The 27,707-nt window shown below is 40.8% G+C and overlaps 2 protein-coding genes across 7 annotated transcripts; one reads left to right on the top strand and one right to left on the bottom strand.

Moving 5' to 3' along the window:
* The first annotated feature begins 952 nt into the window (after positions 1-952).
* epn2 (epsin 2) lies at positions 953-25,634 on the top strand. 4 transcript variants are annotated; one of them, XM_011478363.4, is made up of 10 exons: positions 953-1,450; positions 6,390-7,125; positions 15,911-16,065; positions 19,745-19,857; positions 19,976-20,080; positions 20,413-20,527; positions 21,151-21,303; positions 21,609-21,701; positions 22,541-22,768; positions 22,876-25,634. In XM_011478363.4, the coding sequence occupies exons 2-10, from the start codon at positions 6,698-6,700 to the stop codon at positions 23,220-23,222; spliced, it is 1,737 nt and encodes a 578-aa protein (XP_011476665.1). In that variant the 5' UTR covers positions 953-1,450; positions 6,390-6,697; the 3' UTR covers positions 23,223-25,634. The 4 variants fall into 4 exon arrangements, with proteins under 4 accessions (XP_011476665.1, XP_011476667.1, XP_078807578.1 ...); XM_078951452.1 differs by lacking the exon at positions 953-1,450 and adding an exon at positions 1,549-2,203; XM_078951451.1 differs by lacking the exon at positions 953-1,450 and adding an exon at positions 1,725-1,930.
* On the bottom strand, positions 24,433-27,567 carry b9d1 (B9 protein domain 1). 3 transcript variants are annotated; one of them, XM_004071544.5, is made up of 7 exons: positions 27,367-27,567; positions 27,168-27,236; positions 26,940-27,048; positions 26,738-26,834; positions 26,605-26,667; positions 26,093-26,160; positions 24,433-25,899 (listed from the first exon to the last, which is right to left on the bottom strand). In XM_004071544.5, the coding sequence occupies exons 1-7, from the start codon at positions 27,427-27,429 to the stop codon at positions 25,772-25,774; spliced, it is 597 nt and encodes a 198-aa protein (XP_004071592.1). In that variant the 5' UTR covers positions 27,430-27,567; the 3' UTR covers positions 24,433-25,771. The 3 variants fall into 3 exon arrangements, with proteins under 3 accessions (XP_004071592.1, XP_078807579.1, XP_004071593.1); XM_078951453.1 differs by lacking the exon at positions 26,093-26,160; XM_004071545.5 differs by lacking the exon at positions 26,605-26,667.
* Positions 27,568-27,707: the final 140 nt, after the last annotated feature.

Here is a 27,707-nt window from a genome sequence, read left to right as displayed (position 1 = left end):
TACACAATTGTTTGCAGTTTTTTTTTTTTTTTTGGGGGGGGGGGTCATATTTGACGGCACAGACACATCCTCTCATTACCCAGAAAAACTCCATTTTGGTATGTAATCCTCCTGTGAATGGATTCATACAGTCAAAAGTTAGGCTATGGCTTTTAATCTGGTAGCAGGAAGTATGGTGAGATGAGTCATCAGCCAACCCCCCCCAAAAGAGCAAATGTATTATTGAAAGAAAATGGCAGCTACTTAAGATGACATGTTGTGTTTTGTGAATCACTTCTTAAATCTAGTCAAACATATCTTTTGTGCCATTCCTTTTCACACTAAAGAGGTTGTTGGAGGGTTCAGAAGCATGTGAATCCCGAGTCTCTTTATCCCTGAACCTCTCACACAGAGAGCAAGACGCACCTAATTCAGCTTAGGCTTCCTGTTGGCTTATCCTGTTCTCTAAACATAGATGTATGAGAAAGCCCCAGCAAGATTCTATGTATAGAAAAAGCAGATATACAGTTGAAAAAATAAGCATAATGGCAATAAGTATTCACAAAAACAATGAAAACTAAACACGGGTTATACATCAGCCTCACCAGTGCACGTTTCCTTGCATTTTCATTATTTTTTGAATCTACCATTGAAAAATATTCATTTGAATGAATATTATCTTATAAACTGGTGTTCCAGGAACTTGATTTGACAAACAACAGGATTTGTATGGACAATGTCCCTCCTTCTATTTGACAAGTAAAACCCTGTTAATGAGACAGTTACACATTAATGTGAAAAAAAACAACAACCTTGCTCTGGAATGTTGCCCTGCAAAGTTTTTGGTTGACACACCTGCATTCACGCAAACTAACAAATCACAACAAGTACTGGCTTGTATAAAGAGGTTTTAATTTCTCTCTTTTTGAGGAATACTTGTCTTTTTTTTTAGGTTTACTCCAAAAGAAAATACTGGCACGAGGAAACTTTCAAATTAGCTCTAAGGACTGTAATAAACATTACAAAAGTGACTAATGCGAATAAACGACAAATAATTTATTTTATGAAAACAGAAAAAAACTTCAGTGAATTTTTTTTTTCATTTTTATTGTCTCTTTTGAAGTTTGTCGTTCTATTAGCAAAGGTGGGATTTTACATGCCTTCTGACTATTGTTTCATAATCAGCTCACGGCAAAAGAAAACGCCTTGGTCACACCCTTCTCGGTCACCCCATCACCCCCTCCACTCTCCTGTGCCCGCCATGTTGAGGAGGAGGAGGAGGAGGAGGAGGATGAGATACGTTTAGTCTTGGCTTTAGCAGCCATTAGCATTAGCATTACGCAGCTAGGCGGAGGCGCAACAAGCTACTTGGACGTTAAAATAAGCCTTCTTTTTCATTTGGGAATAGCCATATTCAGTGTTCTTTTTTTCATGGACTAACATTAAAACTTAATAGGGACTAGACAATTTGGTAAGTGGAATTAATGTAATTGGTATACGAGTTGTTTTTTGTTTGTTCCTCCCCCCTCCTGGGTGTCCTGTTCCCCAGTTTGTCTCGGTGATGTCTCCATCGAGCTCCAGTCTTGGCTGCTAGCTGGAGGCATCGCTAACTAGCCTAGCATGCTAGATTAAACCGATAACACTCAGACATTTTGAGCGAACTAAAGGTTAGGTCGTTGCTGATGCTTTCATTAATCAAATAAAAATGTTTTACAGTTTTAAAGTCGAAAGACAAGCTAGTAGCAACGCTTAAAATAGATAAATCACTCGCACTCAGAGATGCCCAACCGAACACAGCTTTGATCGAACTTTTTCAAAGCCAAGTTTTGACACAAGTGGTTAAACTCCGATAGTTTGGTATCTTTAAGCTCAGATAATATTTTATTCAAAAAAAGTGACACGTCTGTAACAGTAAACGATAAACACAACATCGGATTTCTTCTGAGTACGGGTAAATATAATTTATTCGACAAAAAACCTTTCACTAGCTTGTTAGCTAGCTAGCTAAATAAAAGCACTCGTATTGCAAGTTTGCGCTCAACTTGCCATCATTAATAGATCTCCTAGCGAAGTTCCCCCGCCTTCATTTAGACGCCGTAGTTTAAACTTCAATCATTTTTTTGTCTAGTAAACTATTATTTTTGTTATTAAATTATATTTAGCTAGGGGAAATCTTAGCCGAAGCTACTTAGCTTTTGAAATATAAATCACAGCACTTCAAACGGTAGTGTGTGTTTTATCTTTTTCTTTATTATTTGCAACAAAAAATTATAAGACTCGTCAAATCATTTTGTTATAAGTCTATAATTGTGTAGCTGTCATTTTGGTTTTACATTTATTTTTCTTCGGTGTGGTCGATGACTTTATTCTGGTCTTTTCAGTAAACGGAGTTGTTGAGTCGATCGATGTCGTAATCCCTCGCTTTTGTAATTAATTGGTGCAAAGGTTCGTGTCTTTTTCGTCTTTAGTTCCGTTTCTTTTTTTCGAACACGTACTAAACGTGGCTGAAGAAAAAGGGGTAGTTTTGTCTATTGTCAGGATGATTAGTCAGTCGGAGTGACAGATCCATCATCTCTGCCCTCTTTCTGCTTTGGCTTTGTCTCCTGGGCAGACAAAAGCTGACGTGGATCAAAAGTTCGTTTAACCTTTATGTCTATTATCACCTCCTTCACAGATGCATCTTTATGTCTTACAAAAAAAAAAAAAGTTAACTTTAGATGGCTGTTAATATTGTTTATTGAGAATTAATCCTTAAAACTAGTTTATTCTGAGAATTACTCCTTAAAACAAAGCAGATTAATTACTGATTTGTTCACGCTTCAATGTCATAAAAAATAAAGCAAAAAAGAATTTTGAAGGAACTGGCTTGATAACTTGGTGTTTCGCACTTCCGCCTGTTTTTCCCAGCATGGAAACGTGGTCACACTCTCATACAGGTGCTTGTTGTGCAAGACTTTCTATCTCTAGATCAGCTTTGCTCTGTCTTTCTGACAAGGTGCGGTAGAGCTGTTGTCAGTGTGCTGCCTTTTAGCCGTCAATGCTAATCACCATGTTTTGCCAAGATGCGCTGATACTGAAAATGAAGTTTTGGTTGGTTTAAAAACGAAACAACTGTTTAACATACTATTTTGCTTTAGGTTTTAGAAAACTTTTGTTTGTGTTTGTCGCATGTCAAGCCGGGGATGGATTTGTATTTCCATTTTTGTAAATCAGTTGTGATTGCTTTGTTTTCATTTGGTTTGCACTCACTTAATTTACATTTTCATGTTTTACATCCTATAGCAGGATGAAATTGTTGCTGTTTTGGCGATTTGTACAAAAATCTGTGAGGTAATGGTACATAAATCTCCAGACATTTTGTGTCAACTGCCTTATAGGTCAAAGAAATCACTTACTTTCTAAACATTTCCAACTTTACTTTACTGTATCTGAAACATCTACCAATTGACATAGTATGGCAACTGTTTTTTTTTTTTTTAATCTGGAAAAGTTTGACTTACTTTCCTATCTGTGTCTGTACCCGGTCTCTCAGTGAGAACAGCTCAGAACGTGCATATCAATTCACTTTAAAGCAGAATAAATTCTCATCTTATATGATACTTTATTTTTATGTGTACACCTATTAAAGTCCCACTCCTCATCTTTTGATTTATATCCAGTTTTCCCAGTGGTCTTTTAATTTTGATTGTGCCATTTTTAGCCAAAATCAAAAAAAGGACATAGTTTCCGCAGAGCAACAGAAGTGCAATCCTGCCCCCACTTCCCCTCCCCATCGTTGAGAGATCTCTGTTTACATGCCTCCCGTCAGTTTACAGGTCCTCACAACCCCAAAGTAAGACATCCAGTGTGGCAAAAATGCTGAGCAATACTGGAGCCGTACAGTTTTGAGTGAGATGTTAGCTCAGATGAGGAAAATTAAGACTTACACCGAGCTACTTGACTTTGTCCGAATTCCTTCAACGCTCAATGTATAGTATGTTTGCCATTTTGTAGTGCTGTCCAAATTTCCCAGAAGTCTCTGCGAAAAACCAGTGTGAATCGATGTTCTCTATATTGGCGAATATAGACTACACTGGGTTTGCAATGATTGGTTTTGCAAAATTTTTGCAAAGAAAATGTTATTTAATTTTTTTTTTTTTAAATAAACCATTAATTAACGTTTTTATCTTCAGAACACAGTGGATTCATAAATGGTCATCGCAAAACGCTCATGTCAATGAGATTTTCACTTTGGGCAATCAATGACGTCATATTCACAGTAAAAAAAAAAAAGTGAGCATGTTGTCCGAATTTTAAAATTCAGGCTACTAAATAGTCCTGTACTATATAGTTTTTTAGTAGTTAGGGAGTAGGGTGGGAATTCGGACACAGCCTTTGTCTGCAAGTGGGTGCATCAGAATGGAATAAAGCATGGAGCTTGTGGCCCGCCCAGTGTATTTATAATGTCACAAATATGCCCCTTTTCAAATTGAATTTTTTTTGGTCTGCTCCTGATTCACCATTCAAATTCTGAAATACCCCAAAATAAAATTTTTGAGCTAAATCTTCTAAATGCAAGTCCGCCATATTTAGAAAAAAGGCACAAGTACATATTAAAAACAACAAAAACATAATTTTTATTAGTAAGTCTTTAAAGAAAGTTGAAAGAAAATAAATTAAAGAACATTTGCCCATCCAGAAACCCAGAGTCTGCTAAACCTGAGTTTGTTTTATCACACTGTTTAAAGCCTAGAGAAATCAAAAAACCTCTTTAGACCACCTCTGAATCAAGTAATTTGTGCATTTTAATGCATTACCATTAGCCTCAGCTATCATAGCAGTCCACCTTCAACCACTTTGTTTTTTTAAAGAAAGATGAAGACAAATGCACCTTTTGTTGGAAATTTTGTCTGCATCCATATCAATCGCTAGCTTTTGATTCAACGATGCTCATGATGCCTCATTTTCTCAGATAAATAATTCAGTTGGTCAGGACAGCTTTTATGCAATCCTAAAAGAACTCTAGAGTTTTTCTGGTTTCTCCCTCCTTTTGTTTGAAATGCAAACATGATCAATAGTATGTCCAGTTGTCTGGATCCAATGAACTTGCCACAAGACATGAATATGTATTTTGGCACTCATTCAAGTCTTGTTTTCTGTGAGGGAAGGATAGAAGGACTGAGTGCGAGTGGGTTGGGGATTGTGCCTGTGGGGGCTGTTCCGGGAAGTGAAGGAGGTACGGGGAGGCTGGGGCGGATGAGACAGACTCCCCTCTTTCTCCTGTCGGCTGCCAGTGAATAGGTGATTATAACAGCAGATGTGTCATTAGGTCTTAGCTGTATTCATGCGGATGCAGTCGGGAGGAGAGCAATGAGGGAACTTTAGTGGTGGTTGTGGTGGTGGGGGGTTGTTCGGCATGCTCCACAGGAGTCGCATTTCACTGGCTTTAAGTGAATTTGCGGCATCTGCCAAGTTGTTTTCTCATCCCCCCGAGCAAATACGCTCCTTGTCTCCTCACCCTTGTCGTTTTCAGCTGTGCATGGCTTTACTAGACAGGAAGTTCCTCCATTGTAAGAGTCCCTAAACACACTGCCCTTTGATTCAGTGGGAATAAACTAATCAATTTGCAAAAACATACAGAAATATGATCATTGTAACGAAACAGGACTACAGGATCCCCTTTTATTTGAAACCAAAAGCACAGGACACGGTGCAGATAGAACACTTCTCTGACCACGCCCCGCTTCCAAATTTGTTCATCGGGAAGTTATTTCAGGCTTGAGAAATGAGACTGCAGCATCATCAGTGACTGTCGCCGTCACCACAGTGGAATGTGTGATCACCTTTTCCACCCACCGACCTCACCATGGAAACACATTGAAAGCTTCCTGGACAAGACGGGTTAAAAAAGAGTTTTGGTTTAAAAATTTCAATCTTACATTTTATTGGTTTAAAACCCTTAGGAATATCTGTTTTATTATAGTGTGTATTCCTAAACACACCAAAACATTGTAGCATCAATACTTCAAAAGGTACTTCGAAGAAATAATGGATCTGGAGCTTTTACAGGTATTAGTGGAGGTGTTTTCTTTCTGAAAATTGCAACGCAATTTGTTTCCATACGCCTCAAGTGTTTGATGTGAATTTGACTCATAAAGAGAGAAAATATGAACAAACGAAACTCAACTTTTTTTTAAGGGAAACCATTGCAGCTGTTTCTGTAAATGATAGTCAGGATGATGTTTTTTTAATTTGGTAGTTCAGTTCATTTTTATAGATATTAAGGAGGCAGTCACAGAAGTTATCTAATCTGAACAGGTTTGGTTTGTTTGGTGCCGTAATCATCATTTTTGGAAAACCCAATCATGTTTATTAATTTTTTTCTTTACCTTACCTTCACAAGCATGTGTTTTTTTCTTCTTTTCTCTTAGGTGATGGAGTGGGCAGGTTTACAGTCTGCACTGTTTGTGTGGAAATGTTTTTAACAGAAGCGATTGGGGAGGACTCAAGAGCCCAGCACCAGAGAAGCCTCTTAGACATACTCTCAGCCTACTTTAAAGGATAAACATAAATGCGCTCACACCACTGCTGTGCAGTGAAAGATCACTCAAAGAAAGGACACGTGGGCACATAGCACAAGCTCTAGGCAAGGATACAGAGATCTGCACCAACTCTGTTGGTGCTTAAACGTCCAAGTTTCTTTTTCCTTCTCATCTGTTTCATTTTCACTACTGCCACCATGCCAAGCACAATTCGCCGGCAGATGAAAAACATGGTCAACAACTACTCTGACGCAGAGAAGAAAGTCAGAGAGGCCACCTCTAATGACCCCTGGGGCCCGTCCTCCTCCCTCATGTCAGAGGTGGCAGACCTGACCTACAATGTGGTGGCCTTCAGCGAAATCATGAACATGATCTGGAAGCGTCTCAACGATCACGGCAAGAACTGGCGTCACGTCTACAAAGCGCTCACCCTGCTTGATTACCTGATCAAGACGGGCTCGGAAAGAGTGGCACTCCAGTGCAAAGAGAACATCTTCGCCATCCAGACCCTGAAGGACTTCCAGTACGTCGACAGAGATGGCAAAGACCAGGGCATCAACGTCCGAGAGAAGAGCAAGCAGTTGGTCGTCCTTCTAAAGGATGAAGAACGCCTAAAAGCTGAGAGGTAACCCAATTTAATGTGGATTTTGAAACTAAAAGAGCCTAAAGTTATTTTGGATTTCATGCTGATAAACTGGTGAATCTTTGATGTTAAAAACTCCTTTTTGTTAGTTTTTTGTGAACCTTCAATGGTCAACCAAGATTCGACTTATGGCAAAATAACGCTCGAGTTTAAGTGCATGTCCTCTCTTAATGACACCACAATGTGTCCATGAAGCGGATGATTGCTTTATTCTGACTAGGGTTGTGCCGATGGACAATATCATCGTCCATCGTGATGGGTGACTGACATCCCGATGGAGAGACCACCATCGTGATGCCACGCCCCCGCCACGTTGCGCGTCGACACCATAAGCCGCGGTTACATGTACAAAATATCCTGATGGGATCAATGGTCGGATTAGAATTCAAGCGTGTACATGGGCCCAGAAAAATGTTTTCAGAATATAAAAACGTTCACTAAGGTCACAATTTCGGTTGGAATAAATTATTCGCACATGCGCAGTATTCGCACATGCACAGTTGAAAACCGGAAGGGGATACAACTTCCGCCGAGCGGCTTTTTTTTCCAAACTTTATAGAATGTAACAATTCAATACAAAACGATAACAGCGCCGAGCGGCTATATACATTGACATGTCAGCTCGGTAAAATACAAGATGACCTTCTAAACGTGCTTTTAATAATGTTACGGTTATTATGAAACACCTGTTCGCTCATCATTTGAATTTTAATCCGTGTGGTCAGTGCTTTTTCTGAACGAAGCCAGGATTAGCAGTAGGCTAACACGGGCTAACAACATTACCTTTGGGTGGCGCTGCATCCTGTGTGTAACATCAGCCTTTATTTAGTCGGGACAAGACTGGAAACACAAATCCACGTCATTGTTTGAATGTTTTCTAAGGACTGAGCGACATTTCTGCTTTGATGCTCAAACCGCTGTGTGTCTGCTGACGATCCGAGCTGTGCTCAGACACACGTTTAGACCCGGTTCTGAGTTCGGTAGGTAGTACCCCTAGAGCTGCGGGACGGATCGCAGTCTTAAATCTCCCACAGATACGGCTCATGTAACAAAGCACCCCCCCCCCCCCTTCCCATCAAACACAAAGCTGTAATCCGCACTCCGCCGGTCCACTTCAGTGAAGTGCGGGAGCGGACTACTTCTTTTCTATCTTGCTTGTTACTTTTTCTGTTAAAGTCACTTCCCTCAGTTTATACTGGATCATCGCGGATTAACCATTAGTTGGGAAATAAAATGAAAAAAGCAAAATAACGAATAGCAGTTATATAAGAACGAAAAATGCAAAAATACCCCCCCCCCCCCCCCCCCCCCCCCGACGATGTCATCGTCCATCCCGATGGTTGACAGCAAACATCGTCAACGGCCAATTTAGGGGACATCGCCCGACCCTAATTCTGACACCATAGTGCAACAACTCCAGCAGCTGGAATTTATGTTCCACTGCTAAATTACTAGTATTTTTTATTTATAATGATAATATTTAACACTGATGATGCAAAACTAGCATGAATATAATTGTGATAGAGGCACTGCTGATGCAACACTTTTGAATTTCTAAAAACACTTAAAACAAAATACTTTTAATTTAAATTTTTGACAAGGTTCCAAAGTACATTTTATAACACTTTCTGAGATATTATTTCAGGAAAATGTATTAAGTATTCTGGGAATCAAGAACAAGATTGTATCCATTTTTTTTGGTAAATAGCATATACTTGTATAGTTTTTTTTACTACTTTCTTAGAAGGCCCAAAGCGCTTTACAGTTGCATTCCCAAATACACATACACACATTCACACACTGATTGTGTTGTTGCTGCCAAACACTGGCACCGACCTAAAATCATAAGGAGCAACGTGGGGTTCAGTGTCTTGCCCAAGGAAGCTTTGACACATGGGTGGGCGGGGCGGGGACTGAACCTATCCGATCAGAGCTCGACAGCTTTACCTCTGCACCACCACCGCCCCATTTTAAAGGAAAGGAATTTATGGTTAAAAACTGGATTTATGTAAACATTTTACCCTGTGAAAGCATTTTCATTACATTGGAATTGATTTTGAAGGAATACAAAATGTCTTGGTGAGGACCGTAACTGAATTAACAGTTGCTGACTTAACCTTGTAACACTGGAGCTATAGGTTTATATTCTCTTGACTACTGTAACTCTTCAACAGTTTATGTAATTTAGGTAATTCCAACAGAATTTGAAGTGATTACGCTATTGACGTAAATCAGCTGATTCTGACTCTGCTTTGCGCTGCTATGCAAGTGTTAGCATAAAGGCCCGTACACACCGGGACGAATATTCGCCAGCGTTTTTCGCCGCGTTTTTTGTGTTCACACCCAAGCGATTTTCGCTGACGATGAGCCGAGCAAACATGCAATTTCATTCCCTGACATTAGATGGCGCTTAATGTAAAACAGAAATACCCCCTGTACACAAGGTGGCGCTGCGCAACTTTATGCTTCTTAAAGTCGCTTTTCACTCAGAAGAAGAGAGCAAGAATTTACGTGCTTGTCAGAATCAAACAAAGAAAACATTAATATTTCCAGCACTTGTTGCTGTTTTGCCTTATTGGATGAGTGCTGGACAATGTAGTAGACTGATGAGAGCAGTTTGGGTGTTTTTTTTCAGTTTTCCATTTTGCCTTTAAATGCTCCAAGACCTTTACTATGTACAGACATTCCTTATTGATCTTCCATTCTTGGAAAAAATTCCCCAAATCCAATCAATTCAATTGTTATTTTTCAGTACATCTTACATTACTGAACAGAATCATGGAGAAAGTGTATCATTGTATCCCTACAGTGTGGCAAGTTTGGTCGCACGTGCGACTGGATTTTTCAATGGTGCGGCAAAAAAACATATCCATACATCGGTGCGCCTAGCCAGTTCTGTTGGGTGGGGGGACACCTGTCATTCAGTTCGGGTCCGTGCACACGCGCCCAGTGCTGGGGGCAGTTGGAGCGGATGAAAAAAAGTCTGTAAAAATCCTTTAACATCGGAGCTTTTGCTCCAATGTTTACATTCTTCAGAATATCGTAGCTTTTAAACCGTTACCCTGTTTAATGTAATTCCAATGGATTCTGAGGCAGAGAAAAACAGCGTGCGCTGACATGCAGTACTGCACTGTTGTGAAGTGTTTGTGTTATCCACTCTTGTGATATGAATACGTGATATCGCCGTGGAAAACAGCGGCTTTGCGGCGCAGCACTGTACGTTTGTATTGTGTTGCATATTGGTCAGGGCTCCAGACTAACTTTTTTCACTAGGAGCACTGTGGCCCCCAACTGAAAATTTTAGGGGCACAACCAGAAAATTTAGGGGCGCATACCGCAAATCAACATTCTAACCAAATCTACTAATTTCTACTGTATTACTAATAAATACTTTAATAATAGATGCAGACATTACAATGTGCTGTTTCAAACAATGCTTAAATGTATGTAAATATTAGGGGATGGAAATACATGTTGGCGACACCAAATAGGTGCAGCCAAGATGCACAATAAGCGTGTTTGAGATCACCCAGATGGACGCAACGAGGCACAGATCACCTGGTGTGAGACATATATTTTTATTTTTGCTCTAACATCACCTGTCAATCAAAACAAAAATATCACCAGAAAGGGGCGGAAGCAAGACACCAACTTGAGCGAATGCAGCTGGAAATTTAGTACTGAACTGACTGAAAGCTGCCCTACAGACTACAAAACAATGCATGATGGGACATGTGTCCTGATGGGTTTTTGTAGTTCACTGATCAATTAAAATAATTTAATATGCCAACTGATTAAACAAAACACAAAACATTGAAATAATTATAAAAGATGTAATATCACAGATCATACTTAGGGGGAGAGGCATATTAAAACTAAATTGAATGTTAAGGACAACTACTCTTCAGTCTCGCTGCAGCTTCGCCTTCATGCCCCACCCCTCCACCCCCAGGGTGCTGGTTCATCTTAAACACGTCTATCATTGCATTTTCCACACGTGTTTTAAGTGTGTCTAAGACTAAATCGTGTTGTCGCTCACACGTGTTTTAATGTTAGAGCCCCGTCAGCTGTCACGCATGTAGGTGTGGGACATTTATGCTCCTCAGCTGACCATCTCCCGTGGGAGCGGTGTGCTGCCGTTACAGCCGTGCATGATGAGAACCGCGGTTTGCTTCGCGAGTTTGAGACCCCTGCTGTACACTCTGGCACTGGTACACTAGCCGCAGGTCGGAAGAACGAATCAATAGTTCGCTTATTCATAGCTCAGACGCACATATCAGTTGTGATATTTGTCTCCGTTTCCTTCCCACAGATGTTTATGCGCGCTCGATTATCTCTAGGCCCCTCCCCCTCCACATATTTTAGCGACTTGCAGTGACTTTCCCTATTCTTCTCACACGTATTGGCCGCCTCAGGCATCACTCAATGACACGGGAGTGTGCGCTCGCGTGTGCTTCAGTCTCATGAGTATTCGCGCGAGTGTGTGTCTGTCTGCATGCGTGTGCGCTCGCGTCTCATTGATGATTTCATTGCTCATTTCATCGATCATTGACGTGCCCCTTCCACATTTAATGTATAAAAAATACGGATGGTGGGGGAGGCAAATTTACTGGTAGCACATGTGCGACTGGGTGTAAAATTCAGTCGCACACTCTCAAATTTTGGTCGCAGTCTGGAGCCCTGTTGGTGCAACGCTGGAAAGAAAAGCTGATTTTCTCTGCGTCAGAATGAGTGGATTCACAGGGAGCGATTGAAAATTGCAGTATTTGAAAAAGCCAGTGGTATTTAGGCGTTGCTGCAACACTATTGGTGTTAAAGGGTTAACTATTGTGGCCCTGAAGTTCAAATCACATCAATCACTGAACACAAACATCATAAAGATCACAGCAAATAAAAAAGCAAAACAAATGGTAAATAACATCATTACTTTTTAGAAATCAAAACATATTCTGAAACTATAACTTTTCAAAAGTTATAGTATAAAGGAAACTTTCAGAAAACTAAATTAATTTCCAGAAATGAAAATGAAATGCTGAAAAACAAAGCAAAAAGAAACATTTGTTCATCATTTTCCACACAGTTATTTGTCATAAAGCACCGTAAACCACAAACATGAATGTGACTGCACACCCAAACATAGCCGTTGCTATCAAAGAACATTTAAATGCAGGACATACCTATGAGGAGATTCTGGATATGCTCTGTACTAATAACAAAACTTTTGTATATTTTATTTATTTAGTTATTTTTTAGGTTAAATTTCAGCTCAGTGAATCAAGTTTAAGTCCCACTCAAACTATATTTTTATCCATTTTAAAGTGTTCCCAGTGGTCTTTTAAGTATGATAATGCAGTATTTAGCCTTTCTTAGACATAGTTGGACATAGTTTCTGCAGAGTAGCAGGACATCAGTCCCCCTGAGTTGTGGACGAGACTTTGCATGGGAGTAACCCTCTGCTGATATCACATGACATCTTAGTTTACTCTCTCTCCTACTACTTGCAGCCCCCCACAATTGCAAACTAACATTACTGGTGCATGAGAACATGTTAAAAACACCAAAAGCATGAATTTTATTGGAGTAGGTTTTAAAACGCCAACCTTTTTACATAATTAACCATTATTGACATTATTGACAATTGGTACAAGTGAAACATGCAGCAAAGAAATTGATTTATATTTGAAAAAGTCATTAAAAAAACACAGGGAAGATTGTTCAAGAGGAAGATTACACATGAGGGTAAAGATGTACCTAAATTGATAGAGCAGAAAAAGAAAATGAGAAAGGAGGTCCATTTCCTGCATAAATCAAGTTCTTTCGTACAATAATCGATTTAAAATACCGTAGTTTTTTCCATAAAGCCCCGCTGACAGTATTTACAGTCGAGATTTATTCTCAACTGCATTTATCTGCATTGAGGGTGCAATGATTCATTTCAACAACATTGTCAGAGTCAGTCTCGTTGGCGTGCGGCTCCTCATGTATGATGCCGGCTTTTGTCAAAGCTTCAACAACAGTGCAAGCAGACACGTTAGCCCAAGCATCTACAATCCATTCACAAATTGTGGCGCAACTCACAGTCTTAGTAAAAGACTAAGAGCGGAAAGGAGCGAAAGATGGACTACTTTTGTAATCCGCTAGAAGCTTCTGCTCCACTGTAGTCCTTGCCCGGATGGCATTTCATAAAAAGAAATTCATAAAAGGAAAGCACCAAGACGGACCTCCATGAAAATGTTCAATTTTAATTTCCTCTGCAAGCGTTACTGCCTTCAGTCGAATGGTGAATGTAGAGACGCTTCTCCCAGCTGTTCTCTGATCAGTAATTCATCGCTCCAGTCGGTCTTTCAACTCTGGTCACGTCGCCTTGTTTCCGCGGAAACTCAACTGCATCTTCTTGTCGGAGTTCGTTTTCCAGCTTCCTCCACTTGCCAACCATAGATTCATTAATCTTGAATTCTCTCGCAGCTGCTCGATTCCCATGTTCCTCCGTGTAGCTGATAGCTTGCAGTTTGAACACAATGTTGTTCTGCATAATGCACATACTGCACTTTAGTACTATTTGGTGGTGTGTCTTCTTTCACTCCCACACTTCCCTCCTTACCGTTCTCATGCTGTCCTCTCCTACATCCTCTTAATTACTTTACTTTTTTTGCTGGATGAAATGGTAATTATTGATTCTCTAACTTAAAAAATAATTTAAAAAGAATTACTTTTTTCCACTCTCATACAAATTTTCAAAGGAATAAAGCTAGCACAATCAAGAAGCCCTCAAAATAAAAACATAGAGACTACAACAGGGGCAATCAGGATAACATGGTGAACATGAGAAAATATATAGTAGTCTATATAGTATATAGACAGGTTGGTCATTGACACTAGGGTAGTGGAAAGCAGATCATCTCAAGGATATAACCTGCACTAAATGTTTTTGACTTTGTTTTCAATAATTTGGAAATAATTTGATCTCCAGTTGCCAAAATGCCCCTTTCAATTCGTCCTTGTTCATATTTCCGCTCTCTTCATCTTACTCTGCATTAGCTTACATACGTGTGCGCATGCGTAAGTTTTTTATAGTATACGTTTTTTTTTATTTAAACAACGTTTTGCTGTGTGTTTTTACTTATTTATTTTTGTTTAAATTCACTTTATCACTTTACGCTCTCTGAATGCCACTTTTTTGCTGTTTGGATTTTGTGGATGTCTTTTTTTTTGCTGCTGAAGACAAGAACATTTCCCCTTTGTGGGATGAATAAAGTTTATCTATTCTATTCTATTCAAAAGACAATGTGGGAGCCAACTGTTAACACAAATTTGCATGATTAGTCACTTATGGTTTTACTGCACCAAAATGTGAGTAATGAAGGTTCCTGTAGTCATTGATTGTCATTTAATTACTGGAATTTGAGCTGTAATTCATTAATTTTCTTCATCACTGACAAGTAATGGTTCTTAAAATCAAGGATTTTGTTTTTTCTTCGTCCATAGGACTGGGAATTAGGCAGGGAAATTTATCTTATTTTTTTTTTATATGTATGGTCTTAAAAAGGTTTTCAAAAGTCTTAAATTTTAATTAAAGAAATGTGTACCGTTCTCCTGGCATCCTCCTAACCCTGACTCGTCCATCAGATTGCCAGATGGAAAAGCGTGATTCACCACTTCAGAGAACATGTCTCCACTGCTCTAGAGTCCAGTGACGGCGTGCTTTACACCACTGCATCCAACGCTTTGCGTTGCACTTGGTGATGTGTGGCTTGGATGGGGTTGTTCGGCCATGGAAACCCATTCCATGAAGCTCTCTGCGTACTGTGCTGTACTGTACTTTGGCTGATCTGAATGTCACGTGAAGTTTGGAACTCCGTAGCAATTGACTGTGCAGAAAGACCTCTTTCCACTATGTGTTTCAGCATCCGCTGAGCTGACCTCTGTCAGTTTATGTGGGCTAGCACTTTGTTTTTCCAAAAACTCTTCCATTTTGATATGATAGAGCTGACAGTTGACTGTGGATATTTAGGAAAGCGGAAATTTCACGACTGGGTTTAATGCACTGATCTCCACAAATGTTTGGAAAAACAGTCTGCATGCCTGAGTGCTTGATTTTATACACCTGTGACCAGGCCAAGTGATTCCGACACCTGATTCTGATCATTTGGATGGGTCAGCCAATACTATCGGGAAAATTTTTGGAGCTTATCGTCTCCATAGTAACTTGCGTGCCAAAAAAGTGTGGGCACCCCTGATTTAGTATATATTTATAATTCCCAGCAAAACCCTGTGACTTTTTTTTTAATCAGATGAGGTCATGAAGACTGAACATATGTGGAACATAAAAAAAAGTAAATTTTAGTGTTAAAAACTAACGTAAAATTAGATTTTATGTTTGCCTTAAGAGAGAACTGCTAAAAAAATGTTTGTTTTATCTAGTCTCTGGATCTTTGAACCAATATTGTGAATTGTAATCAACATTGAAGTTTTTAATAAGTCTTTTTTTTCCCCATGTCTTGGTTTTTTCCAACTAGCTTTTGAATCAACAGCAGAAAAACAGAAAGCAGTCAAACAGGAACGCAATACATTCAGACAAGTTTCTGCTCTAAAACAGGACTTTCTCCTGTTCAGAGGGCGGGGCTTTCACAGACCATATTTGACTAGCTTAAAAATGGAAATTTCTTTTCTGCTGGTTGAAGTGTTTCTTTAATAGCAGTCCATCTGTTTTCATTTTTTACCAACAGTCCAAAACACAACTTCAATGTTCCTGTCTTTTTCTCATCAGGTCTCAAGCTTTGAAGACCAAAGAGCGCATGGCCCAGGTGTCTACAGGGAGCAGTCAGATGGGATTTGGCCGAGGCTCATCCCAGCCCAACCTCTCCACGTCCTACAGTGAAGAGTACGGCAGATCAGAGGGCTCGCCTGCCTCTTACCATGGCTGTGAGTGGCTTTTATTCCAAAACCTTCCCTGCTAAGTAGAGCTCATGATGTTTACCGGGCAGAATAGTTACTGGATGTCATTTGCTGCAGCTTTGGCCTCCATCCCTAAACTCTCCCCTCCCCCTGTTATTTCTCTGGCTTGCAGTCCTACTGTTGGGCTGCATTCCTGAGCAAACACACCCTCCCCCCATCCTCTTTCTCATCCACCCGCACATACAAACGGAAACTAAAGAGGAAGTAGCCCACCCTCAATCATCTTTTATCCACATGAAAGAGGAATCCTCTTACTCTCTTAGAGCAAAGACAGTTTTCCCAGATGTCCAGATGACTGGTCATTTTTCTGGTGTTGGCAGACTCTGTTCAGAACTTTGAAATAAAGAACAGAAATAAAGGGAAACTTCAAAAATACATTAAAAAAACTTCTGGCATGAGAAATGCATGTGCTGGGAACATGGAGGGTGTGCACCCACCTGCGTCATACATTTAAGTTTTTGTCATGGATTGTGGCTGCAGCAGCTGAGTCATCAATGGTGCCGGATGCTTTGAACTGCTGACCGAAAGCAGTTTGACAGGAAAAGGTCACAGGAGGATTGTAGTTCAGTCCTTGCATTGTTGTGTAGACAGGGGACGGGTGTTGCCTCATCACCGTCCCCACAACGAATGAAAAGATTTCACAAAGACTCAATCTGATGAAAATTGTGTTTTTAAAATTTTGTCATTCAGCAGATGAAGGACATATGAAAAAAAGGCCTGAAAATGTATTTCTTAGTATTTCTTTATTCAAAACATTGTGAATCAGGAGCAGACAAAAAATATGTTTGGAAAAGATTGTATTTATGATATAGAAAATACATTGGTCGGGCCACAAGCTCTGAACTCCGCTCCATTCTACTTGTAGACGACTAAATCCATGAACGTCTTTGTTTTCCCCGTCTGACAAAAATGTACGGCTGGAAAACTCCAATATTACTCGCCCTTTTTTTGCACCAGTAATGTAATGTTGAGGGGCTTTCAGCTAGTGGGACAGTGTGTAAAACAGATGGGTGACAGGAAGTGGGGGTGGGGTTGCTCTGCGCCAGTGGAGGTGCTGTTCACAACTCAGGTGAATTTGTAATGAACTCCTGTTGCTCTGCAGAAACTATGTATTAGAAAATGACATAGTTTTAACGATTCTAGCTAAAAACGGCATCATCATAATTAAAAGACCACTGGGAAGACTTTACCAATAGATCAAACATTGCTGATCAGAGTGGGTCTTTTTTTCTAGAAAGATTGATTTCCAAAGAGCTAGATAGGAGGGCATCGTAACTAGAAGAAAGGCTGGTGCTGATCAGGATTTTTGATTATGATTAATAAGTTTAATTATTTAAAAATTAGTTATGATTAAGAATTTGACAGAAAGGTACTTAAAAAATGTATTGAAAGCAAAGTTGGAATGCTTCACAACAGAACCAAAACAAGAATTTGTTGGAGCAATCAAATCCTGGTGTCATATGTGTTTTTGTTGGTACTAAAGTCACTTTACACATTTTTCTGAAAGCTGGATGTTGGACACGTTTTGTTTTTTAGGTCGTTCATGGAGCTTTCCCATCAGCTCCTAACATTTCCAATACTTCAGGACTGCGGGATCTGCTTAATTTAAAGCAAAAAATAGCCCTAATTTCCTATTTGTTGACATTTGACTGTAAAAGGAATGCACACTCAGTGTACTCTCACACAAACATGCTGCTGATGCTGCAGAAGTATGCATGCACTCATGGAAAAAAGGTTGCATAAATACGGTCTGCAGCCATTTTCCATCTACATATCTGCATACATTTGACTAGAGGAATTTGAGGGTCTTAGACCTCAATGATCACATAGGTTCATGAAGCTAAACAGATTTAGCCGCAGAGTTGTCTGCTTTTTGGTTTGTTTGCCTTTTTTTTTTTTTTTTACAAATATTTCTTTTACAAATATTTTTTTTTTTTTTTACAAATATTTGGAAATGGATGAATAAATACGTTCAACTCAGACATATCAGTGTTTTTTCATATTTCATGCTTAGTTCTTACTTCATCTGCACTTTTTTGGCAGTTGTAAGAGTTCTTCTGGCCTTTATTTCTCAGATTTACATTTTCCCTTGGATTATTACCATAATCATTGTGCATTCATTAATTAACTACAGATCTCGCTTCTTTTTGTGTCTTTCCTTTTCTGAAAAGTTCTTACATGGCAGATGTGATGGGTACCAAAGTTAATTGTTGTTTTTTTAAAAGACAAACTGGATTTTCTCAAAAATAGTTCAACTTTTGTTGCTTTTATGCATATTTCCTGTTTGTCATATGTTTTATCCTTCATTCAGCTCATTGGACACTCTATCACAGCCTTCAAACTACTCTCTGATGTTGGAGTTCTGGCTCACTCGTCATTAGCTAAGCAAACGCATCTTTACCCCTGACTGCTTCCTCCAGAGCTTTGCAGCCTGGAGACAGAGGCGCAGAGCTTTGACTGGAATGAGGGGGAGGCAGAAAATGACAGATGTGGAGACTTCAAGTAGGAGTTAATTAGGGAGGAGGGAAATGAGGCTGCAGATCCGAAGCCGAAGACAGAAACACTTAATTGTTGTCAGTCAGACCATAAATTATGCTAACTTACTTTGAAGAATTTCCCAAACATAAAGTTGGAGATTTTTTGACACAAGCATAAAGCTTTCAACCTCATTTTTCATTTCTTTGATACTTTAATTGTTCAAAAAGTGTTAGTATAAGCGCCTGTTTACCATCCCATTAGAATCAAAACAAAACAAAGCAAAAAAAACGACTGGCTGGAAAATATTTACTTCCTTTGAGGTCAGTATTTATCAGAATCCTATTAACACATTCATCTCATTTGGAGACCAAGTTAATAAGTTATCTCAGAGACAGATTTAAGGGTTGGGGAGGGATTGTTTCGATAAAAGATTTATACATTATTCTTTGTCATTGAACATTAAAGCAGTTTTCTGTGCTAACAGGGAGTCTGCTGATGTAGCAACATTTACGTTACAGGGCTGGCAAACGTAAGGTCACATCTAAAAATCCCCTTTTTTCATTGTGTTGTTTTGGTGAGTGAAATGTATAAAGCTTTAAGAAACAACAGGGTGAACAGAAGGAGGTAATGTTGAATTCTCAGAATCACTAGAAGTTCCGCTAAGCTAAACAAAAAAACCCACCTTTCAGTGTTTTCTGCTCACAGAGAATACAAAAACAGAAACTAAAGCTCAGAGCGCGACATCATTTTAGCACACCCCCAACATTCACACACAAAGTATAGCACCATTACGTAGGAGAAATAATGTGGTTCCCTTGGAAATATCCAAGCTGCCGTTCAGATTCTCATATCAGAGGTCGCATACTCAGTTAAAGAAACTATGTAGGCTGTGATTGTGAGTCTGTGGTGTAACATTTGTCTGATTTGTGTTTGTTAGAAAGTCATGTGTGCTTTTTGTGCCACATGGGCTTACCTAATCCAATTAACTGTCCAGACCTGTCATTCCTTGGGGGCTTGTCCGTGATCGCACATGCTCGTTTATGTGGACGCATGACAGGTTTCCTCTGCGGTGCTTTAAATTGATCCACCTAAATGGCATCCATAGGCAGTAACCCCACATGAATCTCATTTTGGTGACTTTAACATAAGTTCTGATTGTGTCTTTTAGCCACATCTCCAAATGCCGGTTCAGAACTGGAGCAGGCCCGACCCCAGACCAGCGGGGAAGAGGAGCTGCAGCTCCAGCTGGCTCTGGCCATGAGCCGGGAGGCTGCAGAGCAGGTACACAAACACAACTGCTGACATAAGGCTTTACTTCATTCACAGTAAATAAACCCAAATAAAAAAGAACCGATCTAGGTTCATCGCCCAGATAAGCAGAACTATTGCTCCTCATTAGGAGGAGCGCATACGTCGAGGGGATGACCTGAGGCTACAGATGGCTCTGGAGGAGAGTAAAAAAGAAGGACCGGGTTCCGCCAAGCTCGCCAAGAAAAAGAAAGAGGTAAAAATAAAACAGAAACATCAGGCTTGGGTTGAGTCATTTCTTCCATTTTTCCCTTGTCCAGAAATAGCCACGTTTCTCCATGTCCTCTTTCACTGTCTGGCAGTAGCTGCCAGCACACTGCCCGCTGTTCTCATCATTATTCTGCTGGGATAGCTGGCTGTCTGGAGGGTTTTTTTGGGCACACAGGACTTTGATTACTGATTACTTTGGCTGCTGTTTACCCCCAGTTAACAAAAATCCCTCTGAATTGATTTAAAATGTTTGTTTCTTTATGTTTTTGGTTTTTCCTTTGTTCCCACCTAATCCTCAGCCGTCTGTCTGTCTTTCAGCCTCAGTCAGCTTTGATGGATCTGATGGACGTCCCTGAGCCCAGAGCCACTTCCGACCCGTGGAGCGCCAGGGCTGGCGCAGGAGGGGGTTCAGCTGACCCCTGGCATGCTCATGGTAAATTAAACGCCGTCACCATCAGGAAGGACAAGGAAGGAGTGTGTGTGTGTGTGTGTTTGAGAAGAAATCTGTGCTCTCCACCTGCAGCTCCCAGGACTGAGCCTCTTTGTTTGACAGGAATGCTGCTGTTCTGGCTCAGCAGCATTTCTGGTCTAGGAGCAGGAAGATTTATAAGGTTTGATAAAAAGAGGCTGGTTAGAGGAAGAGTTGACAGTTTTTAGACAAGAAACAACAGGTTTGCATCTGCAAAACATACCATTCTCTCCATTTAATTTAGTCATGTTTTCGCTTTTAGTCTCAATATTAGCGTTTCCAACAACCAACATTTTGTTTTCGTGCTCAGCCTATTTCCCGTTGACTATCCCCATCAGTTAGGGGGTGGGAAGTGGGAAAGGTGTGGGGGGCTTGTGTGTAGGTCTGGGGAGGTGGCTCTATTTTAATTTTCGTGCCTCTTTTTTTACATTATTTATTTTGTCTTAATGTAAAGCACTTTGTGTTATAGGAAAAGTACTATATAAATAAGGTTTGATTTGATTGGTGTCTGTCAGCTCCATAAATGCCTACATCAGTGGATTCTCAATCGTCCACTTGCTTGCTCCTGATTTTCTCCTTTTTTTCAGGGTCTGCGCCCAAACCAGCAACCTCAGTGGACCCATGGGGGGCTTCTGCTTCGGTCCCACCCATGAAGAGCAGTGATCCCTGGGCAGGGAACTCGGCTCCTGCCTCTGACCCTTGGGGTTCTGCAGTGACTCGTCCCAAGATGACCAACGCAGGTGCTTGTTTGGTTTCATCACTTTCTTTTAACTCTCATAATATCATAAGCACAATCATTGCTTAGTACTTAACAGATGAGGCATAAACTGCTTAGTTAAAATAATATGATATAATGATGCTTCTCTGCATCATTTTTATTGTGTTAAAGTTTCTTTGTTTCCATTTGTCCTTATGCTGTCTTTTGATGTTTTTTTGTATTTTTTCTTTAAATAATTTTCTGTATTTGTTTTTTTTTTTTGGTTGCATTTTGTGGGTATTTTGTTTTGTGTGTGTGTGTGTGTGTGCGCGCATTGTCTTCTTACAGGTAGCTTTGACCTGTTCAGTACATCCAATGGTACATCCAAAGAAGACTTCTCAGAGTTTGACAGCCTGCGCTCTTCTTCCTCTGTCCCCACTGGTACTCACCCTGTCTTTGTCCATCTAATGACACGGAGTCTGTGTTGTTGTTGTTGTCGTTTTGTTTTTTTCCCATCATTCTCTGAAAAGTCTGCAATAGCAGATAGGTTTCTGCAGGGTGCACTAATGTCTTGTTTGTATGTTCCAGCAGACTGAAAGGTGTTGGTTTTTAATCGGATCATTTTGCTTTTTTGATGATTCATCTGGTCTTTTCATCACTGGGGTGTACAAGTCTCAAATAGGCCCCAATCGTCCCAACAAACCCTCCCACCTGCTGTGATTTATAACATTTTTTTAAAAATATTATTACTTTAACCCACCATTATCAAGCTTTTATTTTGAAGGGTGTCTGAGAGGATCTCCTGTGTGTTTCCATGGTTGACCCTCTTTTTTTGTTTTCAGTCACAAACTCTGAGGATTTGATTAAGTTTCTGCGGGGTCACCTTAACCGTTTCATTTCCAAACTCCAGATATTATCGGGGGTCTAATCCACAATGATTTTCACCACTCTATCTATCTGACTTCCTGCGACATGGCGAGTCTTTATAGCCAGCGTCTCCTTATCTGTTCTGGCTTTCTGGGTTTGTTAGAGCGCATTAGTTAATGTCTCCACTGCAGCCGGGCTGTCTGCCTCTGATGTCTCATAATGACCGACTCGCCTTTTTGTGTGGAAATCTCCTCTCATTTGTTCCATTTGAATGGCTCAGCTGATGAGACCTTTGCTAGACTTTTATTTTGTAGGGAAAAGGATAGCTAAATAAAAAGCCTGTAGTGGTTAATGTGGTAATAGCAGGTTGGTAGAATGTTTTTCACCCTGTTCTCCGTCCTCTCCTGCATCAGGTGATGGGGGTGTAGCATCCTCTGTCCCCTCTCAGGTCAGCATAGCTAGCAGCAGCAGCCTGGACCTCTTTGACCCGCTGCCCCCCTCCACCTCTGTCACCACAAATCCAACCAGGAAGACTCCAGAGTCCTTCCTGGGACCCAACGCTGCCCTAGTCAATCTGGACTCTTTGGTGACCAAACCAGCCCAGCCGGCGCCGGTTGTAAACCCGTTCCTGGCTTCCACAGGTAGATTTCATCGCGTGTTGATAAATGTTCCTGTAGGGGGCAGCGGAGGACGGTTTATGTCCTCCAATAAAGGAATGAAACTAACCGCCCTTACGTTCGATATCTAGATGTTTCTGCTCCATCTGGGACGCCCCACGCCAACCCCTTCCAAGTGGGCCAGCCAGCACCCCCTACCCTCAACCAGATGCGTGTCAGCCCAATGCCTTCCGGCTTTGTTGGCCTGGCGGACCCCATGGCCCTCTCATCCATGCCCGCTCAGCCCATCGCCATGGTGCCCCTGCCGGGAATGGCCCCCGCAGGGCACGTGATGCCCGGGATGGGGGTCGGGGCCATCGGCGGCTTGGGAGCGACCGCGGGGATTCCAGCTTCAATGTCCATGCCACAGCCGCTGATGAGCATGCCTCCCCAGGCCGGGGCACAGCCCGCCGGAACCACTAACCCTTTCCTCTTGTGAAAGGAGGCGCAGTGAAGCCGGCGCTCTTTGATCTTCAAGAAACTTGGACACACACAAAGAGATTTCTTATTCCATTTATCCACTTATAACACACTCCTAACCAGGTTCCAGACACTGTCCTCCCGCAGTACCTTCCTATGCTACAAGCTGCCGGTCCTGTGTGAGACCTGAAGATGGCGCTGACCCCACACATGGAGGCAGGATGGGACATGGATCACAGGTGTACTGTCATCCATTCAAGTTTATTCCTCTTCTCCTCCGTGGAGGTGGGAGGAACATCTAACTATACTAACATCTGTCTCCTCTCTCCACACTCAAACTAATCTTTTATAAGCCCGTTAGCTGGTGTGTGTGTGGGTTGTGCGTGCACACCTCCATGCTTTTTACATTGTTTATTCCAGCGAATCCACCTACGGGATCCAGGACTCCAGAATTCTGTGTGAACGCGCGTCTGACAAACAGGAATTTTTGCACAATTTTTGCTTTTACTTTTCTACCCCCACCCCACCCCCCCGTGACTGTTGAGCTCACCGTTACACCTTAGCTTAAGAGGACGGCGGCGGCGGCCCTGCCCAGTGTTACAGTCATCACCTTCCTACTGACGGCTCACATCAACTCTGGGATCAAGACTCATCATTCCTTTGTGTGTTTGGTCTGTCAGACCTGCTCCAATCCTAACAACCGTACGCTCGCTAGCACGTTTTCCACCGTCTGCCACATGTTCTAAAGGAAACCACAGTATTCCTGTTTCCTGGAAAAAAGAGGAACTGTCGTAGCAAGGCATTGTGGAATCATTTGTTTTACATGTGTCTGTAGGGTTAAAGGGATTACGGAGGGTTTAAATGTGTGTGTGTGTGTGTGTGTGTATTTAGCTTCCAAGTGTACTTTCAAACCAGACTTCTTTTTTTTTAATTAAGTTAAAAAAAAAGTTAAAGTGCAGCTGGAAAGGAGCAAATTTAGTGATAAGCAGCCTTAAAATATTTGTGTTTGTGTGTACTTGTGTGTGTGTGTGTGTGTGTGTGTGTGTGTGTAGGCACCACTAAAGTGACTTGGTTGGAGTCCAGGGGTTTTTAAGGGCATGTCAGGAAGGAGTTTACCTGGTAAAGGATTTGCTTTAGCAACATACACATATACACACTCTTACAAACCAACACAGAAAAGTACCCAAACACACACACATATACAAAGAAACACAAATGCTCATACTCACTAACAGGGCTCTTCCATGATCTTTTTATTGCTAGTACAGAGGATCCCACAGTAAATACAAACTGTTTTTATTTTGTTGGATGTACATTTATAGTTTTTTTTTTTTTTAGCTGTGCAAAGCCGTTTGTCGTCGTGTCTACTTTGTGTACTTTTGTTTCACTGTATGGGTAGGCCGTGTAACACTCCTCTCTTAGAAGCACAACTATTTACCAAAGTGGAAGCAACTGTGATTTCTGGGGGTGCAGTGTGTAGAAAACACTACGACTAGGACCACATATCACTGACACTCGTTTGTTTTGTATTTAATACGTCAAAGCGCCAGAATTCCTTACACTTTCAACCGGTAGGTGCAGCGTCTCCACCTCTGATGGTATTGGAGGAAAAAGAGGGATCTGCACCTGCTGTGTTCTGAGTCAGCTCTGTCTTCAGTTGGACTTGCCAGCATTTACAGTGGGAGCTTTCTCTCGGAGTGGTTTGGCGCCCCCTCGTGGTTACCTATGCTATTACATATATATTAGGCTTAAAATGAGGGATCGCTAAAGCTGCGTTTGATATTTACTCTGCAGCGAATGTTTTTTTCACTCTGACAAAAAAGATGCAAATATTTGAGTAAGAAAAAAAAACAAAGAAGCTCAATGCTACGTTTGTCTTTTCAAAATAAGATTTACTAAAAAAATGTTTCTGGAACAAACACCAAGGAAGCCACTTTCCTACAGAGTAACACTTTAAAACAATATTTTTTCCAGTCTGAACAGATAAAACATCATTGCATTTGTTTAGGCAATGACAAATGATAGAAAATAAAGGCGAAATGTAGTGAGCTCTTGTGTTTCTGCTTCTATAAAGAGGACCGACTGACCTTACAGGCTGTATTTCTATACATATTCAGACTCTTGGTTTTTCTCTTTCATGTGCGTCCAGTTACTTTCTCATAGCACTGGGTGCAGGCTGCTTCTTTTTTTAAAAATGTTTATTGGATTTATACTCCCCCCCCTGTTGGCATTATAACTGTATGATATAATTTATCATTTGTACTATTGTAACATACTGTTTTTCTCTATTCCCTATCATTCTGTGTAATGGGTTTATTTTGTAGGAAAAGTCGTTGTGGTATTTTAACGGCATCTAAACAAACGAGCGCAGCAGGCGGATGGAGGAGGGCGGGTGTAGCTGCGTCGTTTCAAAATAAAAGGTTTCACTGCAGCTCCACTGTCTTTGCTTTTGTGTAGTCTTTCAACCAAATGCAGCACTTGGTGTTTATTAAAAAAACTGTTCTGCAAAACAATATATATAGAAATATGCATTTAAGTACAAATGTATAAAAAGATTTGAGGCTTGTGTTAGAAAGCGTCCACGCCACCAGCAGTCTGGGGGTTGGACGGTCCCGTGTCGTAGCCCATCTTCTTCATGTCTTTGGTGGTGATGTGGAAGGAGACGGTGACAAAACCTTGAGAACGAACTCTTGTTACTGCAGAACAAACACGACAGAGCGGGACTTTAGTCTTTTTGTCATTTCAAATACAAAATAAGTAAAAAAAAGGATGGGGGGGTTTAAAATAAACACTTTTATAATAATTGATTTGGTTTAGAAGCACCTCTGGGACACATTTCAAAGTGAACGACTCTTGATGCAGTAGGAAAATAAAAGATTCCTCACGTACCTTCTCTGCCTTCACCCTGCGCCACTACTTTAGGGTCTGTGTACTCCGGTCTTCGCCCTAGCAACCAGCTAAATGGGGGGAGGGGGGGGGATTTTTTAGTACTTTTAAAAAGTTATGATGAAAAAATGTTTTGTCTTACATTTATGTTGCTTTTCCCCAAAATTTTGAGGAAAGTTGCTTTTAAATTTATAACATTTTGACAAAACAAGAACCAGAGACTGCACAAGAGGAGCAATACACCTACTTTACATAAAAAAGGAAAAGAATGTTTGTCCAATAGTGGGGTTCAGCTAAATTAAGGTCCTAAAAATATCTTTTTTTCTAATGAATTACAATCTGTGGTTTTCTAACATGATGCTAACAGGAAGTAATAGATATTAATGGGAAGCATGTTCACCGCAGAAACCCATTATTGGGTTTTTGATGGAATCAAACCCCCACACTCAGGGGAGGGGACAACATTCGATTAGAGCTCAGCTGCTGTCTTTAGTCTTCACAGCAAAACGCCTCACCCTGTGAACTTCTGGAGTCTCCATGTGGGCTCGGGAACAAACATGGGAATGGTTTTAGTGTGTCTATGGAGAAACAACAACCTGTGGTTAAAGGGGAAAGACAAAGAAGAGGTTTCATGGAGGTGAGACTTACTGTCCGGGTGTGATAGGGATGTGGGTCGCTCCATAGCCCCTCACCACATCATTGCCAAACACATCAGGTCCATACACACTGATCACAATCTGAGGCCCTAAAAGACAAAAACAATTTAAAAAAATCATTTTTAAAACGCAATCCTTGAATAATCAAGTGATTCATCATAAACTCAGTCTGTGGGGGTTTTTGTGAGGCTCACATCCAGATGGATTGGTGCTCTTAAACGTTGTTTCCAGAGGAAAGTTCCAGACTAAAGTCCGTGACAAACTGCTTTTACAGGTGATCTGGGTGATGCCCTCTTCTAGACCCTGCAATAAATAAAGCCTAAAATTAAAAACAACCAAACCACGCATACTTTAAAAAAGGCTGTTTTATGAGGAATTATGGGTAATATGCCCCTATCAGACGGCTATAGACGCGGACTCACCGTCGTAATGGCCCAGTCGTGTCCGTAAACGTAGGAGTATTTGCAGTAAAGGCTGTCATACTCTGGAAACTAAATAGCAGAAAACATTTTAGAGTAATAAAAGAAATCAAACGAGGGGAAAATATCTGTAGCTCGCTAGATGTGGCTAAAGCTAGCTAAAATATTAGCTAACATGCTAAGACAAAGCCGCAAAACTCACGTTCGCTCCCTCTATTTGTCCGTTTACAGTAAGAAGGAACAACGACGGGTTACTCGAAGCCATCTATTAACGTCTTCTTTAATTCCTTCACAAACTATCATTTAACGCTAGTTTTAAACCCGTTTGTAAGAGGAAATTGATTAAACTCGCAGCCGTTGCTAAGGCAACGCGTGTTTTTCCCTACGGAAACCCGCCAGAGTCAAACAAAACGAGAGCGCGTTAAAATAAGAACCTTTACCGCCACAAGATGACAGCATTGTTAAAAAGAAAAGCGCTTCATTAAATGCCGCAGACTAAAGTCACATAAGGAGATGTCATCAAGCATTAACAAGAAAACAATA

This window comes from Oryzias latipes, chromosome 8, assembly GCF_053564925.1.
Source record: "Oryzias latipes strain Hd-rR chromosome 8, Olatipes_Hd-rR_3.1".
NCBI classification, from domain to species: domain Eukaryota; kingdom Metazoa; phylum Chordata; class Actinopteri; order Beloniformes; family Adrianichthyidae; genus Oryzias; species Oryzias latipes.
The sequence above is the reverse complement of the archived record's forward strand: the minus strand, read 5'-3'. Positions and strand labels throughout refer to the sequence as shown.